Source organism: Anabas testudineus, chromosome 13 (genome assembly GCF_900324465.2).
Source record: "Anabas testudineus chromosome 13, fAnaTes1.2, whole genome shotgun sequence".
NCBI classification, from domain to species: domain Eukaryota; kingdom Metazoa; phylum Chordata; class Actinopteri; order Anabantiformes; family Anabantidae; genus Anabas; species Anabas testudineus.
The window spans coordinates 5,711,723-5,733,140 of NC_046622.1; the positions used below are offsets into that span (position 1 = coordinate 5,711,723).

At 38.8% G+C, this 21,418-nt stretch overlaps 1 protein-coding gene across 1 annotated transcript in view; it reads left to right on the plus strand.

Annotated features, from left to right (window-relative positions):
• The window catches only part of LOC113172965 (protocadherin-16-like), a 74,071-nt gene extending 67,915 nt beyond the window's left edge, over positions 1 to 6,156 (plus strand). Inside the window, 5 exon segments of the mRNA XM_026376109.1 lie at positions 66 to 217; positions 458 to 588; positions 862 to 1,148; positions 1,255 to 1,396; positions 1,877 to 6,156. Of these exon segments, the coding sequence (XP_026231894.1) occupies positions 66 to 217; positions 458 to 588; positions 862 to 1,148; positions 1,255 to 1,396; positions 1,877 to 4,467 (3,303 nt within the window). The 3' untranslated portion in view covers positions 4,468 to 6,156.
• Positions 6,157 to 21,418: the final 15,262 nt, after the last annotated feature.

Below are 21,418 nucleotides of genomic sequence, written 5' to 3' on the forward strand. Positions count from 1 at the left end.
CAATATTGCTCAGTAGTTCATGTTACACCAAAGCAGCTGTTGAAAGCTGAGAAATATTTCTTCAGGTTGCAGCAGATGACTTGGACCAGGGTCAAAACGGTCAGGTGACCTACTCTATCAGGTCGTCATCCATGAGTGGGTTGTTTAAGATAGACCCACTGACCGGCAGCATCACAACTGCAGCCATAATGGACAGAGAGATCTGGACGCAAACTAAGTGAGTTTGGCTCTTTTTCTATTTCACACGTTTCTTCAGTGCACTCTTATCATCTTCACTGCCTTCCTCAAATAACTCTCTACACAACAAGTACAGTGTGATGATGCAGTATTATTGTTAAACAAGTATCTTAAACTTAATTCTGAAACAAAAAGATTGATCTTGGTGGGAGCGAAACATTATGCAAACACGTTCATAATAGTTGAGATGCTGACACTGACATCGATTCTGTGGCTCCAGGCTTGTTGTTATGGCAACAGACCGGGGAACCCCACGGCTAGCTGGCTCTGCCACCCTTACTGTGATCATCATTGACCTCAACGACAACAGTCCCATGATTCCCCTTCCTCGGGAGATCCGTGTGCCTGAGGGTAAGTCAGTTTCAGAGTGGAAGTTAGTCCAGTGATCTTATCATAAAGCCTCACATCACGATCCCTGGCAGCTCACTCAGCGGGGCTCAGTGAGAAAAGTCTATTGCCAAGTTCCTCTGTTCATTTCCTGTCTTTTAGATCAAGACTTTCCAGAACAGGATATTTCTTAATAAAGAGCAAAAAACTTAGTTCTCTGTGTGCTTCATTTCAGCCGTAACCTAAATGTCTCCTCTTCTTCTCCTGCCTCCTTACTTCACTATCACAAACATACAGATACGCTGATTGGCACGGTTATCACCCAGGTAACAGGAAACGATGTGGACTCAGGGCCGGCACTCTCCTATACATTACACCTGGACCCAAACACCCAAGGCATGTTTGGTATTCATCGTTATGGAGGAGGAGTGTCTCTGACTGGTGCTCTGGACTATGAGGAGAGGACGTGGTACACGCTGACTGTTCGCTCATCTGACTCTAAACACCAAAGCGAAGCCAACCTTACTGTGCTGGTGGATGATGTGAATGATAATGTCCCCACCTTTACCCAAGACTTGTATCAGGTACAACAATCTTCACAAGCACATGCCCCTTTTACAAACTGGAAGGTTTGTAAAGTCATTGTAGTAGTTCTAATACGGTATATAAATGTACCTCTACTCTCATCAGGTGACTGTATTGGAGCACCTACCAGCAGGGAGTGCAGTCATCACAGTAACAGCCACTGACCGTGACTCTGGGGAGAATGGGAAGATTACCTACAGAGTAATGTCATCAACTAGGGGCATCTTTTACATTGACCCAAGCAATGGTAAGATTATTGTATTGTATGCACATGATTGTTTATAACAATTTTCTAACCAGAGAACTCTTCAATTATCCTTCATAAAAACTTATCCCCTAAGGCTCTACTTGAATGCGCATTTGGGGTTTGGACAGGCATTGCATTATATGTAATAATTTTGTTTATTAAAAGTCATTGAAAAACAGATTTAATGTTATTTGCCTCAGATGTTTTACTTCAGATAGCATCTAAAAATAAGTGCGTTATAAAAGAGAGCTATTTTGCCTCAAGCTATTCTGTCTCCTGTTCTCAAATACAATTATTTTTGCATCAAAATATGCATATGACCAAACTTCCTACCATAAATATGATTCTGTTAATGTTATTTAGTTAACTGTAAACTACCCTGTGCAGTGAACAACAACAACTTTTAAAATCAATATGGTGAGCTTGATACAGAAGATTATAAAATAAAGGTGCTCTTTTGTGTCCATTTTCCCTTCACAGGTACTCTATTTGTCAACCAAAAACCTGAGTTTGATTTTGAGAATCCCTCCATCATGGTGATGATTGAGGCAAGGGACCAAGGCACCCCATCCCTTTCATCTGTTGCAACTGTTCAGGTACAAGTTTCCGATGTCAACAACAATGCCCCTGTCTTCCACCAGTCTGAGTACAGAGCCACAGTGTCTGAAGATGGGCTTCCTGGATCAACTGTACTGACCTTGGAAGCTGTAGACGGAGACCTGTCCCGAGAAAACTGTGGTTTTGATTTTGCAATTGCCAGTGGCAATTTGGGTAATGCCTTCCAGATTGAGAGCAGCGTGCGCTTCTTGGAGGGGCGGGGCTTTCAAACAGTCGGCAGCTTGATCCTAGTGGAGGAGCTGGACTTCGAAGCAGTGCCAAGTTATAACCTGACTGTTGTGGTATCAGATCGTGGGATCCCTCAACGTAGCTCCAGTGTGCCTATTCTTATAAGTGTTTCAGATGCCAATGACAACCCTCCAGCTTTCAGCCGAGCAGAGTACAGTGTAGTACTGACTGAGGGTGCGGCAGCAGGGACAGAGATCTTGCATCTATCTGCCACAGATCCAGACTCGGCTCCAAATGGAGAAGTGCAGTACTCCATAAGCTCAGGGGATGAGACAGAACTTTTCCAGGTGGATCGCTGGACGGGAACCTTGAGGCTGCAGAGACCTCTAGACAGCGAGAGACAGTCGTCTCATATAATTGTTGTCCAGGCTACTGATGGTCAAGGGCACTATGCTTTGGCTCCAGTCAGTATTGAGGTGAAGGACATTAATGATAACCGGCCCTTCTTTCCACTTAAACTAGTAACTGCAAGCATCAGGGAAAACCAACCCCAGAATGCCTTAGTGACAATGCTGCATGCAATTGACCATGACCGAGGTGTTTTTGGACAGTTGAAGTATTACATGTTAGACAACTCCAGAGAGGGAAGAGAGGCCTTCCTCATCAACCAAACTTCAGGAGAAATACGAACTCGCTCTACCTTTGACTTTGAGAAAGTACATTACTTCCACTTTTTGGCTGTTGCCATGGATGCCGGCAACTATTCTGCTACTGTAACAGTACAGGTTTATGTTACTGGGGAGGATGAATATGATCCTGTTTTTACCTCCTCAGAGTTCTCATTCGAAGTGCCTGAGGGAGCAAGGAAAGGTCAGATCATTGGCAAAGTACAAGCCAGAGATGAAGATGGAGGTGTGGATGGCATTGTCCTCTACTCCCTAGCAGAGAGTTCGCCTTACTTTGAAGTCAATAAATCAACAGGAGGAATTTCCTTAAAGATGGATAGCCATAGTAGGCATGCAAGTCGCTCTAAAAGAGAGGTGCGTCTAATGACACTGGACGTGACTGCTCACAGCCCCCTGGAGACATCCCGTAGAGCAGTAGCTAAAGTTACCATAGACGTGAGCCATACATCTTTTGGTCTCAATACAGACATGAATATGCTGCTTATCAGTGTAATTGCAATTTCACTTGGTATCATAGTCATACTCATAATAATCGCTGTGGCGCTATTTTTTGTTAAATTAAAACGTCAGAAGAAGGAGCAAAAAGTGCACGGACGGACACCAACAGCAGGCACCATGATGCACAAGTTTGAGGAAACAAAAATAGCAGCAAATGAAATGATTTATCATCAGGCCCTTCCTGGATACACAGCTGATCAGAGCGGCAGCAGTGGGGGTCCATACACTCGTGGAGGATCCCTAGATCCCTCCCACTCCAGTGGGCGTGGCTCTGCTGAGGCAGAGGCAGCGGAAGATGATGAGATCAGAATGATTAATGAATACCCTCGCGTGTCAAGTATCTCCTCTTCCATGCAGGAACGCATCTCTGCCCGAGGTCCAGATTCGGGAATCCAACAGGATGCAGATCAGTTGTCAGATGTGTCCTGTGAGCCTTCTATAGATTGGTTCAAAGGGAAGAAGCTGGGCAGTCTGAATGGTACTTTATTAGCTGGCCAGGTGCCAGTCTACAGGGATGAGGGGGGTGGGTATGCGGGCGTGGGACGAGGACTAAGCATCTCTCACCCTAAAGACTATACTTTCCCAGAGGATGGAAAGCCTGCTGTGGACGGCTCCTTAACTGCTATCGTAGCCAGTGACGAGGAGCTGAGGGGCAGCTATAACTGGGACTACTTGCTAAACTGGTGTCCCCAGTTCCAACCCTTAGCTAACGTTTTTACTGAAATAGCTCGTTTAAAAGATGAAACGGCTCCTACTCATCCTCGCAGGTCATTTCATCACAAAGCAAAGGCAGAGTCAAGAATTGACCCCCCTCCTCTCATAACCTCTGTGGCCCACCCTGGGGCAAAAACTGTACCTCCAAAGCCTGCTATAGGGAGGACATTCCCCCACTTGGCTTCTTTACGAAGATCTCCCATCAGTGGTGAGGGATCCATCTCTTCAGTTGCCATGTCTCCGAGTTTCTCCCCTTCTCTCTCGCCACTGGCAGCGCGATCTCCTGCAGTCACACCCTTCAGTGTCTCACAGGGCCCCTCTGCATCCATGATCAGCGCGACTGAACACAATTTGGAACACAGCGAGGAGGCAGAGCTGAGGATTTAAACTGAAAAGACAAATCTTAAGGGTGAAATAAAACTAAGTCATAGCTGTCTCAGACGTATTCTACTGTATGACCACAGAGGCTGCAATTTGAATTGAGAGAAAGCTACTCTTGATTCTATTTTCGTTCTTCAGAGAACAATTAGGTTATACTAAGAAGTCCAAATAGCTGAAGTTGTGGTATTTACTGGAGACAAATTTGAACTACACGACTAACAGGCCAAAATGGACTATGCCTTTTGAGAGAGTGTGTTTGTTTGTGTGTGTGTGTGCTGTGAGTAGAAAGAAACTCATTCTTCTGTTGATCAGTGTTAATTTGCACATTCGAATGGGAATACATACATGATGTCAATATTTTGTACAGACGCATTGTTTATATTTTTATACTTACAAGTGGTTTCTGACAAGAAATGGCATTAAAGTGTCAAAAAGGTTGCTAAAACCTCAGAATATATTTCTATATTTGTATATTTGTAGCTTGTACTGTATAATTGTTTGTACTGTAAGCTGGTTTTATTTCTTGTAATTCTTGACATTGTGGTTTGAAGCTCTTCATTTATGCTTTGTTAATTGGAATTTTTGCAACCGACTGTTGTAAATATACAATATATGGAGTAGGACACATCTTTGCTAGAACAAATGAAACATCAGTCAGAATACAGTATTATTAGAACAACTCTTATACAGGTCCAGTGTTTAATCTCACATCAAAGGGTAATAACGAATGTGAAATGCTGTCTTAGTTCTCAACATGCCTCCATTCATTTTCTGCATTGGAAAATGGTACTTGACATCCAATGAACCTGTCCTGCAGGTGCCCTGGCTTTAATTTCTCACAGCAAGCCTTACTGCTATTCATTCTGAATTGTGCAAATAATTAACACGAGGGAGAACACTGCAGATATGTAAAACTGCTTCCTCCATCAGCAAGCTCAGTCCTTTTAGAGAATGTAAGCAGGTCTTATCTACTTATCTAATATTCCTCAGTAAAGAAAAGAAACAGCCTTTTCTAATTTACCAACAAACGATGATGATTCTTGTTTTGATCACACCTTTTAACAAAAAGAAATGTTTTCAGTAAAAAAGAATTAATTGTAATACTAACATAAGTTACAGATGTATGATGGAAGTGTAAAAAAGGTGTATACTTAGGACTGTTGAAACACCAGAGAATGTTGATTACTGAACAAATTAATATCATCTACACATAATGCTTTTACTTTACAGAGATGCCTAAACCATAAATATATTCATCATCAGCATTTACAATAAAATTATGTGTACATTTCATTAATAACTCCCTAGAGCTCTGCTTTTGTCTCAAAGCAAATGTCTCCCTCCTTCATGCTATAAAAGTCTTTTGTCTTCTTAATCCCATTAGTTTTAGACTCTCAGTAACATAACCTAACGCTAACACACTACAGTATTTTTATTTATTAGATAGCCTTCAGAAGCTGAGAGGCTTGGTAAATTATTTACAAGAATACTATTTTGACAATTGCCAAATATACATGAACACTACCTACTTTGATATAATGAAGGTATTTTATTGTTTGTATTGTTTTTCATTCAACAGTGTTACCTGCAACTTACATTTCCTGTTTGTCCAAACTGTGTGTATAGTGCTGCCACAGAGAAGTGAAAATCTTCACACATACAAATCTAGGCTTGTCCAGAGAAATGTTTTGAGCAAAGTGCCTGATTAAAGTACTTATGTGAACACATTGTCGCCTGGGTCATATCTTTTTCAGCTTAGAAGATTGGTAAATCATATGAATTTTATTTTTATATGCAATGAATCCATTTACTGTATTTCATAGCTGCGTGATATCGGATGCCATGTTAACATTTGCCAAAGCACACGAGAAGTTTATATACTGGGCTCCTGTGAACACTGATGTTTTGTTGCTTTAGACACCTTTAGTATATTCTGGCGTCCAAGACCTCCAAAATCTTAATGCGGCTAAGGTTACGAGCATTAACCTGTAACTTCAGACTTTGTATAAACTGTATCACTTAAAACTCCCCATTGTCCCTGGGGCAGCAGGATAAATGGAGAAATGCAGGCCTCAAACAGCCCAGTTCAGTCCCAGTATTGTGCAAATCTTAAGTAAATGTATCTCAAATGAACAATATTTGATTTAATGATAGCCATTAAGTGTTATGTAAAACCGTCTAGGCAATATGTTGATGTAATACTATCACAATACTATGACTATAACTACTGTGGTTATTTTAAGTATTGGCTTTACAGATGCCCCCATTTCTACTTAACATAATAAAGCATTTTCATTACAGCCTAGGAGAAAACCTAAATCTCTTCTTTATATAAAAGTTTCAGATCAGCCTTATTCCATTTATATATTTGTTTGTTTAAATTAGCTCCACAGTAATGTGAAGCCAGAGTTATTTCCATCCTGCTTTTGTGTTGTACTGCTCATGCATCTGTTTTGCCAACACAAATCTCATGCACATCATATTCAGCAGTCAGCAGTTATTCATCATGCAACACTGACCACACCAAACCCTAGATCAAATCTCAAATCTTTGTGTTTTTAGGTGTATGTGATTGACGTTCTCAATTGTTGGAATATTATTACTTCTCTATTGTTGTTCGTGCACTTAGTCTTTGTTAGTCTACTAATTGTCCTGAGTTTATTTTCTGCAGATCATATAACACATAACAGCATGTTGAAGTAAAGCAAAGTTGAGAAGTCACTATGTACAATCAGGGTTTGGTTTTACCAGAATGTTTAATTTTGTGTTAGAAAACAATGGTTTTAATAGGTTTAAGTACTTTTTCGTTGTACAACATGAGAACACAAGAATCACAGACATCAACAGACAATCATAGGAAAATTCAACAGAGACTATAAACCTGTTTGTAAAAGCAGGTCAGGCCTTTTTTTCTAGTGAGAACCATGTGGAGGCCAAGCAACAAATAGATGGCGAGCCTCCCATTGGATCCTCCTGCAACCAAGCATCTACAGTACGCGACTGCAGAAAGAATTTGATGAGTACTGTAGAGTGCTTGTGGTAGGACGGTGCCAGTGACATGGAGGGGTACACATATACTTCAAAAGTGTACCCCTACAAATGCTGACCAATGAGAACTTGACAGATAGGATTTGTCTAAGTTGAATCCAAATCCAGTTGACACTGATCAATAAGAGAAAGTCACTGACTTGACTTTAGCAAAAACTACTGCACTGTGGAACTGCTGCAAAGGAAAGACGATAGACCCTTTAATAATAACTGAAGTGATCAATGAACAAAACAACACAAATCATCAAATTGCTATTTAAAGTTTTATACTTCTCTTTTTTGGTTCAAGGGCCTAGTTTTGTTCCTTGTAAATGTAATGAGACCACAAGGCTGGGCATGCATGTAAACTGCAACTTGACTACTTGGTGGAGGCATACAAAGGCGAGACACTAATTCTAGCTTTACAGCAATTAACTTTTTATTAAACATCAGAAGGTTCAAGTAGAATATTAATTCCTCTAACCGTTCTCTCTATAGATGTATTTGTTAAACTTACTTCTTTTGAACCTTTCATATTTAATAATCAATGCATGTCAACAATGTTACTAAGTAGGGTTATTCTTAGTTTCCACCCTGTCAATCAAACTTGTTGCATCACTCTAATTTTGCCCAAGGCTGGACAACACTGCAGCCTGATGAAACAGAGCTGAAACTGGACTAGTGGTTGCCTGCTTTAAGGCATGCCTCTGACTTATTATGGTACTGAAACCTATTACATATATTACACACAGAGGTAAATTCATGGTGTGTATTTTTTGTCCCTGAACTGGAAATATGGGTGGTGCTGGCTGAATTGGACAGCCTGTTGTTGATACACTTAGCTAGAGAGCCATAGCAGATGCAGGTTATGAGATGTATACTGTGACCCAAACCAAGCACCTTGGATCAGAGGCCAGGATATACACAACAGGACTCAGATGATATGAGTAAGAGGGCAAAAGCCAAGTCATTACTCAAAGCTTAAATTAAAGGCTGTCTCTAAACCAAATGAAATCTATCATTTTCCCTTCAACACAAAGTGGATACACTGGCGGCTGCTCTGTTAACATGCAATCTTCAGTGCCAGGCTGCCCTTTTACCTGATGGACTGTGTCAACCTCTGTCTTATAATGTACAGTCAGTGAAATCTGTGTTGCCTGTACATTGCCATTTTAGAAGCTTTACAAACCTTTTTCTATTTACTTAAACTTCTAATGAACCAAATAAAAATCCCCACACTGAAAATGCACATGTTACACAACATGTAAATCTAAATCTACAAAAGCAACCTCCAGCACTGTCTATGTTTACTTTTGGATTAAAGATATTCTTTTTCTGCTTAATTTAAGGTTAGTGTCTCTTATTCACATTTTCATTTTTGGCCATGAAAAGTTATACTTGGCAAGTTGATTATTTATCTTACCAGGCACTGGCAGCTGAGAAACAGTAATTGGTTAACAAAACTGCAACAGGGTAGATGGAAAATCAGCCTCATATCTGATTTCTGAATCTTTTGGTCACCACAAAAAAAGATCTCCTTTCAGACACAGAATGTCTGCATAGAAAAGGAGCGTATTGATCATGCTGTCCAAAGCTCTAGACTGTAGGTTGTAATGAAATGTTATCATGACTACTTGTCACAATGAACAACATAAACTATAATTTTTGAAAGCACCATCAGTGTTTTAGTTACCTGTCATTCTGTGCAGAGTTAACGATGGATTTTCAGTGAGAAGGATCAGGATATTAGAAATGCTAAAACCTGCTGGAGAACAAAAATGTTGTTTTTCATGTTGACCAGTTCCACACTTTGATAAAAGATTATGCAAATCACCTGATTTCATGCATTGCTGAATGTTTTTCCTTTGTTACCATGATGGCAACCTTCTGAATAGATGCTATATTCTCTTATTCTTGCAAACAGACGATGAATGCAAAATTATGGCTGTGCTAATGTTTTCTTTACTGGCAACCTTTGACGGAATTTGTGTTGCTTCAAAATGTAGGTGCTTGTTTCAGTTGTATAATGCAAGCAAAAAGCTCTAAAAGTTGCATAATTACTTTTTCTGACGGTACCACATTGTTAAACATCTGGTAGTCTCATATTTGTATTGTCCCTCATGCAAGTTTCTAAGATGTGTCTGTAAAACAAAATGATCCTATGAATATCTGAGGAGGATTTTTGTGTTTTTTATTTGAACTGATGTGACTTTGCATATCACTGATCCGTGGCAGCACATCAGAAAATAGGTAATTTAGATTTTAGTTTTCCTCTTTTGAAAAAACATTTCAGTGGCATTTTACGTTGACTGATTCTGTGCACTTTACCATGTTGTACTGTCGATTGTTAACAACACATACATGGGTGACAAAGTAAAGGAAGAACATAAAGTGCTGACTCCACATAAAACTCCACATAACATAATGTGCGCTGCTGACCACATATTCTGATCTTATTTATGTCTTTCCCATGGATCCAAATGCAGATACCACTATAGTTACTGGTCCTGTTGAGAAGTTTGCCACTGAGCAGTCTTTGTGACTGAAGCTCCTACCATATGTGTCCCAACAATGAACCCTCTTGAAGTCATTTAGTTTTTTTCTTTTTGCCATTTTGATCCAAAGTCTGAATCAACTGGGTCTGTTGAGCATTTTTATAAACGTCACAGAGCACGATTGGATTTTAATTGCTCAGTTGTACTATGCAGAGCACCTGTGTGGACGCATCTGCAATGCATACATGCAGACATCTGCAAACTTGACGTGATTGAGGGCTGCCATGCATAATTACACTTGATATAATACAAACTTGATCCATAATAAGACAAAGTGAGCAATTTTTACATCAAGACTGGGGCACTGTGATTTTGATTTGATTAGATTTTATTTAATAGACCACTAAATAAGTGCAGTAATCAGTAACTTCTAATAAAATTTGGTAGATTATTTGGCCAATGAAAAATTATACTTGGCATGTAAATTGTTTTTGTTATCAGACCATGGCTGCTGAGAAAAACAGTAATTGGTCACCAAGACTGCAGCAAGTCAGAGTTGTAAACCAACCTGAAAGATGGCAATCTTTTGGTCAACACTATAATATTAAAGGTCAGTAAAGAATGATCTGGCTGATTTGGAACTACTAGCTAATGAATAGCAGTTAAATTAATGTATGATGTAAGTAATGTACTGTAGCACTGCTGTGCTGCCTTTGTGGGCCTTGTGTTGGAGAACAGGTTACTGCATATTATTCATTAAACCACGTTTGACACCATCTTCTCCCTGTAATCACAGTACAGATGGTTAACTGACTGTGTGTGATAAGGCCATGCCAAAAACAGGGGATACAATGGCTGAGGAGACATCACTCACTGTGCTGATCAACAGGTTTGATTGTAAAAAGCTTTCAGATGGAAGTTTGGATAAAACCAAGGCTGTGTGCACATATTGTGCAAAGTTGTTGGAACTGTCCTTCCACCAAAGCATGACAATAACATCTTTAGGCAAAACACATTTTGGCTGATGTTTGCAAAGATGCTAAGTTTTTTAAATCATTTTAAAACTGCAATTAATTGTGAATAATCACAGCCTCTGACTGTAATTAACTTCAATTGTGCTGTGAAAACCTTAAAAGGGAAAATTTTAAATAAATGAGCTTGTGGAGTTCCCTTCTGTTATACTACTGTAAGTAGTAGAGCTGAACTGGAGGTCAATCCATTAACATAATTACTGAAACTTAAGTATCAGATCTATAATTTACAATAAAGGCGACTGCAGACTGTAACCTGTATGTGTGCAGAGAAATCCTACTGTGGGGCTGTTCACTTAAAACACACTGGGGCACGGGGTGGGACCCCAGTGTCACAGAGAGCTTTGTGAAGCATGCTTACTTGTCACCAAAGGTAGCCAAAAAATTAACCCTTACTCAGATGTTTCAAAGGACTTTCATGCCCTTTAGCAGTAGAAGGCTTATGTAGCCTTGACAGCAAAATGACTCTAACGACTTGGGAAAATAATGGTTTTAACATGGCATCTGCAGAAAAGCTTATGCCATGGGTCTTTCTCACTGTCTCATGTTCAAAAGCACTTCATGTAGTGAAACTATCAAAATACAGAGATCTTTTCTTTTTAATAATCTAGGCCATGATACCATCTTGATGACATTGTACATGATGTGACTGATAAAAAGATGAATTCAAGTTGCAGAAATCAGTCAACTATGAGCTAAGTCATAGTGAAGGAAACTTGCAGACTGCAAAGAAATCTTTGCTTTCAGGGGTGTGAACTTCTTTATCCAAAGGCCCTTTGGTAAAGATTGGCCTTTTCTCTGGCAAATGCCAAGCTACCTTCCAGTTAAAATGTGGTCAGACCAGAGAGAGGTCTCTCTGCTCATGCTTGGATTACCCATAAACCCTGCATACCTGGAGCTTGCACGAAGTCTGTGCTCCCTGTTCCCTCAGCAAAAGGCTGGGCTCCAGGGATGCTCCATCCTCAGCTTACCACAATCCTTTCTCCAAACACTCAGAGGGACTTTTTTCCCCTCCAATCCTCTTGTCTCTTACGAGTTCTGTTTTTTCCCCTGCTCTCTCTTCAATGTCTTGCCAGGCTACTTGCGTGACTAGAGGGAGTGGAAAAAAGGTTTCAAAACCCATTGGCACGCGAGCCCCAAATCTATTTTTGGAGAGCGTTCTTTTTTTCTTTGAAAACAAAAAAGCCACAGGGAGAAATAGGCAATACTGGGGTGAAGGGGGTCTGTTTCTCATTTGGTCAGGCCGGCCTCCTGTCCTGCCCCGCCAGCGTCATAACCACAGCACTATGGGGAAAGAGGGTCGCTCAGTCTAGGGAGGAGAAGTGTTTTTCCTGCAAAACCGCGGCCAAAACTATGGACCCTCATCTTAGCCCTTGTCACTTAGAAACCAGCCCAACCTGCTTTCCATTAGTAGGCCATCTGCTTGTGTTTCATGCTTTACTTTGTTTTGATTTGTTTCGCCCCTTTTTAACTTTCGTCTTAAATTTGCCATGATTAAATTACTGCATTCAAATTAATCCTTCATTGTTAATTCATTTTCATCATGCACTGTTTGGTAGGTCTGCTGCAAAAGCATATACTGCAATGTATGCCATGGCTTGATGCCATTCTGTTTCTGTGATTTGTTGCAGTTGTGTGTAGTTTGAGCAACAGACAATGAGATAGGGATGGAATTATGAATGGGGTGTTTATTGTTTGTGAAATTTTAACATGTTATTCCTGCTTTGGCTTATCTGAAGAGTGCTATACTGAATTTACAGTCCGATATAGCACTGCAACCACTTGGAAGTTTTTGTAATTACTAATTAATATCTAAATGTCTTACCCATTTCTTTGAAACAATAGTAACAAAACAAAAACAAACAAAGGGGCACAGTGAATTCCCATTAAAAAATACACCCTCTGATTTATTTGACAGTAACACAATTAACATAATTTTCGCATAATTTTACAACTGGCATAACTTATCCTCTGTGATTGGTGATGAGGATGTTTGTTTATGCCAGGGTTACGATTTCCTTTGTTTTCTTAAGAAAAAAGTGACATGGGATCTTGTCAAAAAGAAAAAAAAAACTGTAATTAATTACAATGATGATGATGATGTAATCTTTTTAAAGATTTTTATGTAGGGCTATTGAGGCTGACAATGATTTTGGATTTATAATGACAATGGTTGTAATTATGCCAATTTGAGGCAAAAGATGCTGTAGTCTCTCAGTCTGACGAGCCAAAACATTATGGCATGAATGAAAGTGGAGAGCTTTGTGGTTGTAGAGTATAATGACTCACAGCAGTGTACTGCTGCACTGATGATGAAGTGTTTCCCATCACCGATTCTCTGATGGGAAATTTCTTGTAGAGACCAATGGGTTCTAAACTGATTTCCTATTTCAGTATACTGTGAAACAGCAGAGTATGGTTAAATATCTTGGACATTATCAGGTTAGACTATCCAAGCCTACAGTAGTAGTAGTATGGCTTATTGCTCCTTGTTATGCACTTGAAAAGTATCACATTGTCATAGTCAAACTGAGTGATACAGCAAACCCTGCTATGTTTCCCATGGACTATTAGCAGGTCAGACCCAGATTTCAGTACGCTGTCACTCCTCACACTTAACTCCTAAATGCACAACACCTGTGTGCAATCATGCTCCAACAGTAAGAAGAAACCTATTGGTGTTACTATAGATCTAAGTTACTCCAAGGCATTTTCTCAGGCACAAGTTTCAAGCTAAACAACAGGTATGAGATCTACAGTGTACTCGGGTGCTTTCTTGTGTATACAGTACTGTAGGTAAATTAACTACCTCATTACATTTCTGCAACTTTGTTTGATAGACACTGTCACCTTCACTTAATAACATTTAGATAAGTGACTTTCTAAGAAATGTTCAACTTTTGAAGCAGAACCAAGTGAATAAAATCAATCAATTCTCTGTTATTGGACAAATCATATTTGATTAAAGAGATGAAGGAATACTTCACTCTGTCGAAATTGGATTATGATTAGAGAAAGAGTTACATACCCCATGACAAATCATCTGCATGACCATTTCAAAAATGTATTAGGTTAGTAATCGCCAAACCCCAGAAATCTGCTGAAGGCCGTGATTCGGTAAGATTTCTGAAAGAGAAAAAAATAAATAAAAATTAGCCCAAGAAACAACAACATAATAATAATAATAATAATGAGACAAATACTCATATTAGTTAGTTTTTATTGTTAGTTAGATAAATGACATTGCAGAGATTATTTTCTTAAGTTTAATATCTCTATCTCTGACTCAGTACTTGGAAAAACCTTTGAAGAGTCAAATTGATGGACTCAGTGCAAACAGATTCCATTTTCCTTCATGGCGAATGAAAGCAACACCTCTGCTGTAAGAACGACCACAGGCAGTTTCAGAGAAAAACAGTGAATATATTGAAATTTCAGACGTTTCCCCACATAATTATCAGCCAACCTGCATCTCCTGTGGAGTATACAGGTGCTGAGGGAGAAGGATTATAAAGTATTGAGGGAGTATTGAGGGGGAAAGTGACCTCACAGTGGCACATAAACATACTTTCTAGACAGATTTGGTCTGATAAACCAACACCAAGTCCAACAGTTGTAACTGAGGAACTTAGCACTCAACACCTGTTTTTACAAATATTTCTACCTTCCAGTTCTATCCATCTAAGGAACATAAATCTGAGACTATGAAAACATGTGCTGACAAGCAGAACTAAGAAGACCAGAAGAAGGCATGAGTTATTTTCACCTCTCTTTTTATTAAACTATCACACGTTAAATTGCATACATACATAAGAAATGCTATAATGACCATATACACTGTATTTACAAACCTGATTCCAAAAAAGCTGTGATTCTGTGTAAAATCTACCTAAAAAAAAATGCCACAGTTAGCAAAAGTCATAAAATCATATTTTATTTACAATAGATCATAAAAACACACATCAAATGTTTGAACTGAGAACATTTTAATAGGCCAATGACTTGCCCAGTGCTGTTCTTCTTCAGATTGTTAGTCTACAAACATACTGTACTCAGACTTCCATTGTTTACCAACTAGTCGAGTTCAGATTTCCTGGTTTCCAGTTGTAAAAATTCAGTGGTTGATATTATCATGACATGTCTGACTGCTATTTCACAGACCAGTGCAAACTTTCCACAGTGTTGAACATCGCTCGGTGTATAATCAACTTTTAAATCTTAAAGGCCATTTACTGTTGTCAAAGTCATCCATTTGTGACTGACTCCATAAACAAAAAAAGGGGAAATGCAGGTAATAAAAACAAAATATGAATAGGCTGGTGCCAGATAATATAACTTTTATAACTTTATAAAAAAAATCAAGTCTGGCTCCACTGACATTCATTTAAGACTAAACATTTTCCAGTTGGTGACCTGATTATGAAGAAATAACTAATCCCTGCTGCTAATTAACCTCCTGACATCAACATGCACTAAAGCCTGAAAGGGACGATGGGCAATTTGGATTTAAAATCCAACTGAACCTTTGGTTAGATCCATTGCCTTTCAGTCACTGGCTTTTCATAATCTTGTTTCTGCTCTAAGTTGATGGAAAAGTGCACAGCAATGCATGGCTGTGTTTTGCTTTCATTGATCTGCAGGGATTCCACCATGTTTCTGTCGCAAAAGAACAGAACTGCCAGCGTTGAGGTTTGAACAATGGACACACAACCTCATCAGTTGTTGGGAACTTTCTGTCACTTGCATATTATACCTGGTGGTGGGAAAGTGGGGTACGATAACAAAGTTGGAGCCAAAAGGGTAACAATAATTTATGATGATCCTCGATGATGTTTATATCAAATACACACACTCTCTACCGCTTTGAGGATTTATTATGGTGCACATGATGAATCAAAAACATATGGCAGTGCTTAGCTGCCAAGTGGTTTTCTTTTTTCTCTAAAGCTCACTATGCTCACAGCTCAATGGCGAGATTGTTAACACTGAACGGGGATAGGTGTGTAGTCACAAAGCAGTTAGTGAAGTGTGTCGTCCCCAGCTAAGGTTCTTAAATTTCTCTTAGCATTAGCCTTTTTATTCAGTACACACAAAAATGCAGCTCAAATATTTTTGCTAAAAACAAACAAACAAAAAAATAAAACACATTTTCCACAATTACTCCCCTCCGGCTGGACCACAACCTCTCACCACAACAACAGTTTCTTCCCAAATGCAGTTGGCTTCATGAACAAGAGCCTGACCCCCTGCTGACTAGAACTCTTACCCCATGGACAAAACCTGACGCATCTCATTAACACAGCTCTGGCAGTGCTGCTTATTACCTATTGCACAACTGTTTTGAAGTTAATTCATATTCTAGCCACACTTAAAGGTACAGTATATAACTTTTATAACATATTTTTATATTTTGTATACTATTAATAGTTTTTACATCAAAGAGAAATTTGTATGCAAAATACTGTTTAAAAAATATATCTTTCTAATCCTGATTCTCTGTCTCCTGGAGCCGTTTTCAGCTGGGAAATAGACACAGTTCTTGGCAGTGGCTTATTTACCCTCCTTGTTTTGCATTAGTTAACAAACTTTGTTGGTTTTGATTCTAATCAAGAACAGAGCTACACCTGGGAAGCCAGGTGATTGCAAGTGACCGGAATTAACATTTTGTTATACAAAACAAACTGTACTCTAGAGTCTAGACCATGAGGAGCTGCATTGAAAACCACAGATCCATGAGCTGCCTAATCCTTTCCACCACTTTAACCTCCTGTCACTGTGTGTGTGGGGTCCATCACTTAGCTTATCAATTTGGCCTGTTGTGCATTAATGTTGAATGCCACAGTGCTTGCTGGGAATTCATCAATTCCTACTTTGCTTGCAACTGACCAATTGTGTTGCATAATTAACATTTTTTTCCCCACATATCCTTTGTAACTGCTAGTTTCACCTTTTTTTCCCCTGTTCCTCTCGTGGAGGAACAGGGGACTGCTTGTTGAATTGCTTTGGCAAATTATGTTGGGAAATAATCCCTGATGTTTTAATTGGAGGATGGTGTGTTCTGCTGCAACGTTTTACCTGACTCTTGACTTAGGGATAATCTTGTATGAGTATAAAATTTAAATGTTTAAGATGTCCTTGTAGACGTCTTCAACATCTGTCTGCCCCAAGAATCCTCCCTGACATCCTTTAAGTCAACTGGCATCGTCCTGGCGCCTAAGATGTCCCCTGTGTGCTGTCTGCATGGCTACCACCCCATAGCTCTCGTACGTATCATCATGAAGTGCTTTGAGAGGTTGGTCCTGCAGCATATTAAGTCTCCTCATCACACTTGACCCCCTCCAGTTTGTTTTCTTCTATAAACGTTCCAGTGAAAACGCTCTCCAAGAAAGCACACCAGCACCTCCAACTGCCCTCCTCACATTCAAAAGTGGCACCATTGCGTCACTACATGCTATTGGAACATCTCTGACCATAAAACATTTCATTGAACACCAACCACCAAAACAATGTAAACCAGACAGAACCAGTGGGACAGTGATAGTGATGCAATATTTGGTGTGCAGTAAATACAAAAACTTCACACTCACATTGAAATGAAGTCATCTGCATATCAGTGCACTGCAATAATCAAGAAATGTGCCTAAATTATCTATCATTTTCTGCTAGAAAAATGTTTGCATCATCCTATCTAACATAGATTGCTCCTCCCAGTGCACACTCACCCTGTGGCTGGGTCAGCAGCTATGATCTTTTTTTCCTGCTAGCTGTTTACATGAGGATGTCACAAACAAGCATGAATAAATCTCTCCAGTTTCCATTGTGCAAATCCCTATTAGATGCTTTGAGCATGTGTTTGTGAATGAATTGCTGACTTTACACAGGAAATGTGCTGGAGTGTTTAATGGACTGAAAAACACTGAAAACATAACCTATTGAAGATTCAGTTGGAAAAAGTCACAAATGTCAACAAAATGTGAGTCAATGTAAGTGAATTGAAGGGGAAAAACGAAAGGGAGAGCTAAAAAAGCTGTAGTACACATTCTTAAGACAACTGTCTTATTTGAATGAAAAATAATTTAAGAATACTAATAAAACAGTGTTGGATTAACAGTGTGTGTTTGCAGACTGTCCTTGATAGACAAACTCCTTATTTTGTCATTCTTATTATCTTTAAACTAGATGCTGGCTGACCAAATATACTTTTACTTTTTTTTTTTTTTTACAGTAGGTGAACAAGTAATACTTGTAAATACAGTATATTCAATATGTTATGTTATTTTCAGATTGATTTCAGTCATGCCTCATGAGCTTCTTTGTTTCATATGTTTTTTCTTTTAGTAGCTGCATACATGTACAATGAAGAAACGATACTTGAATATCTAGATAAAATACACTGTTGTGTCTGCATTGTTGGGTGCCATTATTCATGTCTGCCCTGGGTTGGTCCACTGCAGTAGGAGGACTTTTGTCATAAATCAGCACTCTACCCTACGACAGCATGGTGAGAGTGGTGGGAGCCAAGTAGTTTGAACTTCACGTCTCCAGCCGGGAGTCTGGAACAAGCCCAGCTACTGAGAGAGCTCTGAACGCGAGCAAGAGCGGTCTACTTCAAGTGGAAAGTATTTTAGCCTACAGTCCCATCTGCTTTCACTTTGATTCCCCATCTAAATAGATATTGTCTACAACATGTGGGTGATTATGTGTTTTACACTGCAATTCACTTCAAAAATATTGATGTTATAGAGATTTTCTCTCATCATCATAAGCTGTTCACAAAACAGGGTGTGCTTGGATCTCGGAGTAACACACTCTGTGTCTCATAAAAGTTATGGCTCGTAATTGCAAAACTTTTTACTGCTAATAGGAAACTATTAAGTTTGAAACTTTAAACTCAGACAAGAATGTCATTGAAATCCTCAGAAACTGCCTGCTTGTTCCTTTGAGTCTCTTACATTAAATTGTATTTAGTATTGCTGTAAAAATCCCCCACATGAGAGCTGAAGTTAGGTCTGACATATACTGCCTATACATATGGATAATGTTAAATTGGTGTTTGTATGTGTATGTATGGTGAATATGGTAAGTGGTAAGTTCACAGCATTCATCTCTAAAAAAGTAATGTTTACTAATTACTCATTCTTGCTTTTCATAGTATCCTCAAAGCATTTAATGGTTGTATCCACAGCCACGCAATAAAAGAGTTTCACACACAGTATTATTACATGTGTAGTTACATTATACTCATTTGCAGACATTTAGATTAGATAAAGTTTGTTTGGTTTAGAATTTAGTTAATTAGTACTTTGAACATAATACTGTTTGCTAAATGAAGCATTCACACAATTCATGTAATTTGTGGTTCTTAGAACATAGGTTTTGCAGACTAACTCTCCTATTTAGTAATATTTGATGCTTAGTTTTTGAAGTCTATTACCCACTTTGTTTCTAAATGGCATAATTAGCTTATATAGTATATGTTCTCCTTAGTGTTTAGCTAATTAGCTCGGGTTCTCTTTGTTCAGTCATTTTGGTTTAGTCAGATGCCATTTTGTAAGGTCATGTAAATATGTATAATATAAATAGAAATCAAGGTATAAAAACACTCTAAACCCATTAGGTCTAGTTTTAATAGAGTCCAGTCAGCCAATTAAACAAAATTAATTCATTTCATTGGCCACTGCACCTCACTGTGCCTTTGACAGTGTTGATAGGGAGGATTGGAGTATGCCATCTTTTTAAGGCGCAAGACATTTGTAAAAAAAAATATCCTTTAACTTATGCTGAGAAGAGCTCTTGGGTAAATATAAGCCACAGAGAAACTAATGCATAGACCACCAAAATCTTAACAGTGTGCTGCAGATTTGACTTCAAAGCAAGTTGATCCCAGTCGCACGTACCTATAAATGTGGCCTATTTCAACCTGCAGCTGTAAAGCAACTGTGAATTTTATGTTGGTCAAATGAAAATCAACTAAAAGTTGAAGCTTTTCCATATTATCATGAACAAAATCAATGGTAACAAGTGTAAAATCTGCAAATATATACAGAATTAAACTTCCAACGTGAACTATTTGGTAGAAAAGCAAATTAATGTAGCTGTTGCTTTCTGGAGTGACCTGGCAGATTTGGAGCTTCTCCACACCGCTTGATCTTAAAACTGCAACAATGTTGATCCCATTTTATCCCTAACCCTAAAGTGAACCCTGGCTAAATATGTTCAGTTTACTTTTCACATTGTTGTACTACCTGGAAATTTTAGTTTCACAAAGTTGGTTTATTTACATTATGCTACTGAACCTGAACATTTTCCACCCTTACAATACATTTTCAAACCACTAACAACCAACGAACTTCAGTTTTCCAGGTTGTGTGTACGGTTTCGTATTGTACAGCGTATGTGGAATGGCTGCTACTTGTACGTGTACTGTATATTTTTAGGAGTTCAATACAACTTTATTTAACCATATGAGAGGAATTGAATAAATACACCAGCTTTTACTCATCACACCAGAAACCACACATAAAATACCACATTAAAAACCACTCAATAATAAAGAAATAAATTAAGAGATGAAAACAGTGAATGGAAATCTCAGAATGACTGGTACAAAAAAAAAAAAAAAAAAAAAATCAGCAGCATCGATCAACTAATGACTGATACTAAGCAAAAGACTCCGGGTCCGGTTGAATTATGATGATGCCTATTTGGCAGGATTAGAAAGAAGTCCACTGTATTGATACTGTTTCACTTGAGAACCAGATGTTGCAAAGTATAAATCAAAGGAATACGTAATCAAAATAATGTAAATTATTAACAGTGGGTTCTTTTCCTTTTTTACAGCACATTCTATCTTTCGTCCTTCTCAGGCTACTGGTAAGCAACCCCGAGCCACAGCCCTGCTTGTTTTCCGACTATCTCTGCAATGCATACTGAGCCTTCACTGAATTGCAAGACACTGTTTGTGTTCCTACCTTCGTTGTTTGTCTTTCTTCTTCTTCTATTATTTAACTCATAATAAATCGGCTCATGTTTAATGAGGAGATTGATTAAACTGAAAGCCTCTGGCAGCTAACCATTGAAACAGGTTTACTAGGATTTTAATGTTTGATTTATGATTGTTATGGAAAACTATTTGATGACTTTGACAGCAAATACAATATAATATATATAATTTTATGCCAAATTGCAGAAAGCCTGTATGTGACCCCCGGTTGCTCTGAAAGAGGGGCCAAAAAAGATAACATAATGTGAAAAGGCAAATCAACGTAGGCACTGTGTAAGTGCAGAATCCACTTGGTCGGATCAGGGATTTGGAATGTGCAGAGGTCTGTTTCTTCCTAAAGTTGTTTAAGGTGTCAGTGATCCTCTCTTGGACTGTGTTGATGAGAAAGCAGTGCACTGATT